The sequence below is a fragment of the Canis lupus genome, chromosome 14 (genome assembly GCF_011100685.1).
Source record: "Canis lupus familiaris isolate Mischka breed German Shepherd chromosome 14, alternate assembly UU_Cfam_GSD_1.0, whole genome shotgun sequence".
Lineage (NCBI taxonomy): Eukaryota > Metazoa > Chordata > Mammalia > Carnivora > Canidae > Canis > Canis lupus.
This window is the reverse complement of record NC_049235.1, coordinates 19,622,356-19,629,796: the sequence shown is the minus strand read 5'-3', so window position 1 is coordinate 19,629,796 and position 7,441 is coordinate 19,622,356. Positions and strand designations below refer to the sequence as shown.

Genomic DNA, 7,441 nt, shown 5'->3' with positions numbered 1-7,441 from the left:
TGCAGGGACCATTCTAACCTGAAGTTGGAAAATCTTATGATGCTCTTAGGGCAACATCAATCCTTGAAGGTGTTTCATATTGAGAAAAGAAAAGAATACTTCTAAAAGAGAAAAAAAAATGATGACAAAACTATTGCCCCAAATTTTTCCTCAAAAAAAAAAAAAGAAAAAGAAAGAAAAGAGGAAGGAAGGACTCGGAATTTTTAAAAACCTGCCCTGAGAATTGTGTCCTTTATCAACTGATATTTTTTGAAATCAATATTATTAACCATTGACATCACTGTCTAAATAGCTTTCATAAAAGTTAATAGTTTAGAAATAATAGCTGACAGTTAAATGTCACAATGTGAATTATAGAACCTATGTAGACTTCTGAATCTTCTTTCTCAAGCTAACTGAAGTTTTCCTATCGAAAGGAAAAGAAAAAAAGATAAACTTCCAACAGGTACATTTTTTTCCCTTTAGGCAAAATGTCTCCTGAATTGAGATTCATTGAAATGTATACCTAGATTTTGGTGTCTTCGTGAACTATAAAGGCCTAAGATTATTGCCTCAAAAAGGAAAAGTAAATTAGTTAATTCTGACATTTTTAGCTGTGACTTCAATCTTCTATGATTCCTAATTTCATTATGGAGGATTATATTGAAAATCATTTCAATATCCATCATGCACTTCAATATCCATAAATTATGCCATTTCTAATTTCAGATCAGTTGTTTATCCTTTCTTTCTTGATACCTCTAATCAGTTGCCTTACAAGACTTCAGCAATACTAACAATGAGTCAAGGTCTTGTATTATCAGTCTCTGTCCCTGTAATCTAGTTCTGAGTGAGAAAGAAATCTTTAGGAGACTGGAATAAACTGCCTTCCTCTCTGTAACTTCTGCTTTCCTTCTGATATTGGTTGTCCCTTGGAGCTTAGTAGTATGGATTCAGCCTTCTGTATGGAAGAGTGATGAGCTGTAGCACCTGTCACTCATTATTCAGGAAGTTATCTTTCTGGCCACAGTGTATCCCCATTTTTCTCACCATTCCATGTACTTCTCATCAAAACTGGGCCCTTGGCCAGGCAGGAGATTATTCCTGTATGCAAGAGGACACTTTTAAAATCAAGCCTATGCAAGCTGAAATCTTCACACCAGGCAGTGCTTTGTGAAATTGCATGAGAATATCTTCCAGTGTTGATCATTGGACTCACTATTATCTCCTACGACTTGCGTGTTTTCTAGTACTTGAATTGTCTCATGTGATAGGCAGGGCTGTGATTGATATTCAGATATAGCTTGCAGGTATCACCCACTATATATTTGCAATGACTAATTTACATAGAGTTGGGTACTATTTCAGTAGAAAAACATAAATAGTTTCAATAACTGGGGCTCAGAGAGAAAACTTATGGTAAGAAAAGAGTCTGACACAGTGAGAGATATTCTGGGACAAGGTCTGAAAATTGGAGAAGGAAGAAAATCAAAGCACCCAGGGGTGCTTAGGTGGCTCAGTTGGTTGAGCATCAGACTCTTGATTTCAGTTCAGGTCATGGTCTCTGGGTTGTGGGATGGAACCCACTGAATAGGGCTCCCTGCTCATCCGGGAGTCTCCTTCTTTCCCTCTCCCTCTGCCCTTCCCCCTGCTTGTTCTTTCTCTCTCTCTCAAATAAATAAAATATTAAGAAAAAATATTTATTTATTTATTTTAGGAGAGGGAGGGGCAGAGACAGAGGGAGAGAAGCAGATTCCCCGCTGAGCAGGGAGCCCAATGTGGTGCTCAATCCTAGGACACTGGATCGTGACCCAAGCTGTAAGCAGACGCTTAACCGACTGAGCCACCTAGATGCCACTAAAGAAATCTTTTTTTTAAAAAAATCACCTAACCAAGTCCTTCCCCTAGTGTAATAGCCCTCAGGGAAAGAACATGTTATAATTTCAAAATGAGAGCAGCACCCTCAGGCCCAACATTTGAACTGTGTAACATAACAGAGAGGGGGGATTTTTCTTTTCCTGTCTTAAAAGCAGCCTGAAGAACTGTCCTTATCAGTCTCAGTGTGGGGAGCATCTGTGGCCAGTAGCTATGATTAAGATTTCACAGTAGCTATGATTAGAGGCAAGAGGCACTGTGTTCTCATCCATAGGTATGTTTAAACACTCCATGGGAGTTTCTAATAATTACTGCCTGTGAAGAATAGAAGGTGCCAAGATGATTCACCCATTAGCTTGCCTTCCCAGCCCCATTTCTACACATACCTATTTCCAATGATCTCGTCCTCCACCCAGCCTTCGTCATCCACCCTAGTGATCAAGAACTTCTTGTCTCCTTGTGCTTGTCATTGGCAATAACTGTTCTTCTGTAATAGACAATAAAATCTTTGGATTTTATCTCACACTAATTTGCTCATGAGTGCCATTTTCATCTGCTCTAGAACTTTTCTCTTCCTATAATATAACTATCCCTCTCTTCTGCATCACCAATGTTTCCCTCTCAATTCAGCATATACAAATGCTATAAAATCTCCAATAAAAAATTACAATTCTATTCCTTTAACAGTAGACCCTCTTCAACTGCTACCACATTTCTCTGCTCCTCTTTATGGTTTACATCTTTTAAAAGCAATGATGTCCATTTCCTTACATAACACTTTCTTCCCCCATCCAGTCTCCATCACCCCAAAAAACTGTTCCTTTCAATTTACCAATGACTTTCATGTTACCAAACACTGAGGCCAATTCCCAGCCCTCATTTAATGTGGCCTCGTACTGTCATTTGGCATTATTGCTCACTGTCTTCTTGGAATACCTCTGAATTGTTGTTGCAAGGCATTGTTCTTTTTTCTTTATTACTTTTCTTCTTACTGCTTCTTACCAGTCTCTCTGTTTTTTTCTCCTTGTTTTTTTTTTTTTTCTCTTTTCTCATGTCTCTTCCTGATATCTAAAGCTAGAGAATGGTCTTTTATTTTCAATTGTCTTTTTTCTTTCCTATGCTTATTCCCAGGGTGATCTCTCCTTTCCCAATCGCTTTAGATATCATTTATATGCTTAATCCCCAAATTCATATCTCTAGTCTAACCTTCTCCTTGAGTTTGATTAGAATGTTTATTGGATCCATATATACAAATGTCTAGAAGACATTTAGCAGCTGCAAACTGCACTCTGGATTTCCTCTCCTCTCTTCCCTAAGCTTGTTTTTTTCCTTGGAGTTCCCCATGTCATCAAATGCCACTAAACAGAACCGCTATTCATGGGTCAGAATTCTTTTTTAACATTTTTAACATTTATTGAGGATTCGTGCCCAAATCTGTCCATATCCTAATGGTTACAAACTTTCTAACTCTACTACTCCTTCCAGTACATTAGAGGGGGGAAAAATCTTCATAATCTCCAAATCCACAACAATAAAACAATGTTGGAAACTGCCATTAGAACACAAGTGAAAAAAAAAAAAAACTTTTCTAAGAACCGCAGGACTATAAATTTAGGAAGGACACGAAAAATTCTAAATAAATCAAACTCATCAAATTATATACATTAAATATACAGCTTTTTTTAAATGTTACTCATACTTCATTTGAGTGGTTTTAAAAAAGAATCATGCCAAAGAAAATCATGATTTTTAGCTTAATCCTGAGTTAAGAATATTAAGAATTTGCCCACAATGCATATGGTCTCCTATATACAATAGATGATTTTATATACAATTTAAAATCCAATACATTATGAATTTATGATTCAGAAGTACCCTTAAATATTTTTAAGCAGTAGAAACACACAAGATATTTACAAGTAGAAATAATACCCACAAAGTGTTCCATATTATCATCCCAGAGACATACCATAGAGGTCTCAGGTTATTAAGAAAACATCAAAAAATTTTTTCTATATTAAGAGTATGTTTTGGAAAAAAAAAAAAAAGAGTATGTTTTGGGAGTGGGAAAGAATAACAGCTTTCCCTTTGGTTTAAAATACTCAACAGCCTGAAGTCACGAACTTAAGAAGGTGTAGCCGTCTCTGGAGGAGTTGGAATTGCAGAGAAATCCAACGTGGAAGCACACCTGTACTTTCCACTCCACCCCCCACCCCCAAACCCTCTGCCAGGCGAGGCTCAGGTTCTCACTTTAAAAGAAGTTAAGGTCACTTCTATTTCAGAAGGGTAAACGTTTGGTAGTATGAATGACTTTTTCTTCTTATTAAGTAGAATGAATGGCAATTTCTGAAATGCTCTTCCAACTTAAAATCTAAGAGCTCCTGCATCTCAACCCATGAAGCCACAGGCCCCATGGAGGTTGGAGGGTAACATCTGCAATGCACTAGCCTGTGCCCCTGTAAGCAGGAAGCATGCAGGGTGTGAGCAGCCTATAATCCGGCCATCAGTGTCACGACGGAGTTGATTGTAGTTCCCTTTGTACCATTGATTATAATCACAGCTGTGTCCCTTTTCCTGCTATCGAAAGCTCATTGGAGGCTTTTCATTAACACCTTATTCCTGCGAACACATTTGGGGCACAGCATATTATCCTCCAGCTGTGGGGGTGGAAAGTTACAAGCGGGGAGCAAGAAGAGGGCGCATACTCTCCCCGGCTTTTCAGGCACCCAAGCTTATCCTGCATGAAATTGCAGGTGAACCCAACCTTCTGTGCCTGCAGGCATACTTCTCCCATGGACCACACACCACTTGGCACCATGGGCCTCCTGTGGGGATGCCACTGTCTCCATCTTCCCAGCCCTGGCTGCAATTCTGGACCAGGAGGCAAACACGGAATCTGGGGCCGAAGTGGTCACAACAACAGTATTGACCCCCTCCAGGAGAGCATCAGACTCCTCGGGGGGTGGGGGGGGGGCAGCCACTTCAGGAGGGTAGGTTCCATCAGAAGGTATCTTTGTTCCAGGACTTTCTAGAGACATTTCCCCCTTGTCCATCATCAACCTTCTTTGTGTCTGGGTGAGAATCTTGGCCTCCTCTGCGGTGACAGGAATGTTCTTCTTTTGATCTGGGTAAGCATATTCGCAGATTCGCTTATATGCATCTAATTTCTGGCCTTTGGTGCTCAGCTTGAGTTCTTGGCACCAGGCCCGCAGGATGTCTCGGTGAAACAAGTTGGCTGGTGGCAGTTTCGAAGGTAATGGAGGAACTGGGATTTTCTTCCGAATTCTTACTCTTGTACTCTCTTGTGCTGTCTTTTCTGAACAGGAAGCTTTGCCTTCTTTCATAGATCTCTTCCGTTTGGTCCCACTTGCTGAGGTTCCTGGTAACTTTGGTTCACCATACACCTGCTGTTTCTCTTTGGCGTCTTCCGATACAGGTTGGGATTGGCCAGCCAGATAGTCTTCCCCCCACTTCGTGGAGCTCTTTTTGCCTTTTGCTTTCTCCATATCCAAAGAGAAGTCAAGGTTGACAAAAAGTCTTACTCCTGAAATGGGTCAGAATTCTGTTACAAAGACTAGCAGAGACAGGGGGATGTAACGTGGTGGTTGAACCCTCCAGTTTATTTATTCATATTCGAGGCACCAGCTTCTTAATTACCCTCTAGCCATATGTTATGCTCCTAACTAATGGCTGCATCTGTAGAAGAAAACAAACACTTTCCCACAATGTGATAACATTAAATCCTTCTTGTTTTATAAGCAATCAATTGTACGTCCTGGAACTAATTCACACTGATCACAATTTTGTTTTTGTCTAGCCTATGTTCTGCCTAAAACATGTGACCAGGTGATAAGTTGCAGCCCAGATAATTAAGAACTAGTAACTTAAATACTGAGTTATACCAAGGAATTATAAATGGCTCCAGGAGCATGTGCTGAACAGTTTTGGTTTCTGGTTTCTCTTTTTTAATGTTCCCTTTTTCTTTCTCTCTCAGTCCATTTACAGGAGTTTTGTTTTTCCATTTGAACTTGTCTACTTGGCATAGATTTCAGAGTCAGAATCCGGGGACTCCTAGTCCCTCTTAGCTCTAGAGTTTACTCTCAGGACAAGTCAGTTTGCCAGTGTATTTAACAAGGTATGTATTTACCAGCCATCTTGTTACTTAAAGGATTTGAGAGCTATTAATCTAAAAGTCTGTGAGGACTATACTGGTCATGAGGGCTTTTGGGGTGTATATTACTGTTTTGTTTCATCTACTTGCTCTGCTATTAGCTTTTCACATGTTAAATAGCGTTTTGGTCTGTTCATCTGCTGCATCAAAATAATGACAGACTCTTAACAGCAATAAAATTAGGAGCTTGAAAAGCATCTGGAAAGTATGTAACACTCTAGATATACAGAGTTTAATCTTCTGATGAAACTGGAAGAGAAATAGTACCTTAGAAATTTTCCCTATTTATTTCATTTTGATTTTTACTTTGTGAAATTGAGGAACTAATCATACTTCATATGTAAGCCAAAATGAAAACCCTCACATATTTATGGATATTGAAGCCTAGCTAATTTTCCTTTTACATTGGTATGTTTATTAAGCAACATGTCAATTTAACTTAACCAACTTTATACAGCAGGTTTCTATGTAGAACGAAGAATTTCAAAATGTGAAAAAGAGCAGTTTCTTCTTCAAAGAGCTTAAGTCGTAGAAAAGGATTCATGTAAGTAAATATAACATGTTATATTTCTACCAAAAAACTTAGTTCAGGCCTAAATATTTCATCAGCTAGACTCTATATATTACCAGAGATTTTCTAGTTCTCTGGAGATATCTTAAATTTTATGTTTTGTTTTTTAAATTGTTTGGAAATATTAATAGAGTATTACTTCAGAATATTGGGATGATTTTCCTGTAATCAAGAACTACTGTAGACTTAAAATATGTCTGTGTGAGTTTTTGATCAAACTAGTAGCCTAAACTGACAGTTTTTTTAATTTAATGCATTGATAAACTTACCTGGTTGCTATTAACTTCCTAATATCAAAGTGATAGCAATAGCCAAAAATCTGATGAATACTTAGATTGAATTATCCTCCTACTTTAAATACAAAATTTCTCTTCCAAAGTGATAATTCACAACTGAAAGATATATCCTGATTTGACTTTAGCTTCTAAATATATTCTAAGATATGACTTTAATTAGACACTACAAAAATGATTACAGCAGACCAATTATTTTTTAATGTTTTAAGCTAATAAACAGACACAGCCAATCATACTAATAAATGCTAATGATGGGTTTGTACAAAATGTTTAATGCAGATGATGTCATGGTACATTGTCTATGTGATTTTTACCATTATTGCAATATAAAAAATAAGAACCACTTGCACCAGACATTGTTTTAAGTACCTTCCATGAATTAATTTCTATAATATTGTGGTATAGGCAGAATAATAGCCCCTTGAAGATGTCCACATCCTAAATTCCAGAACATGTGAATATGTTATATATATGGCAAAAGGGACTTTGCAGAGGTAATTAAGGTTATGGACCTTAAATAAGGAGATTATACTGAATTATCCAGATAAA

General features: G+C 37.9%; 1 protein-coding gene across 1 annotated transcript; it reads right to left on the bottom strand.

Annotated features, from left to right (window-relative positions):
- Nucleotides 1-4,442: 4,442 nt before the first annotated feature.
- On the bottom strand, nt 4,443-5,360 carry LOC610020 (developmental pluripotency-associated protein 4-like). The gene is given in 1 exon segment (XM_038557540.1): nt 4,443-5,360. A coding segment is annotated over 1 exon segment (918 nt).
- Nucleotides 5,361-7,441: the final 2,081 nt, after the last annotated feature.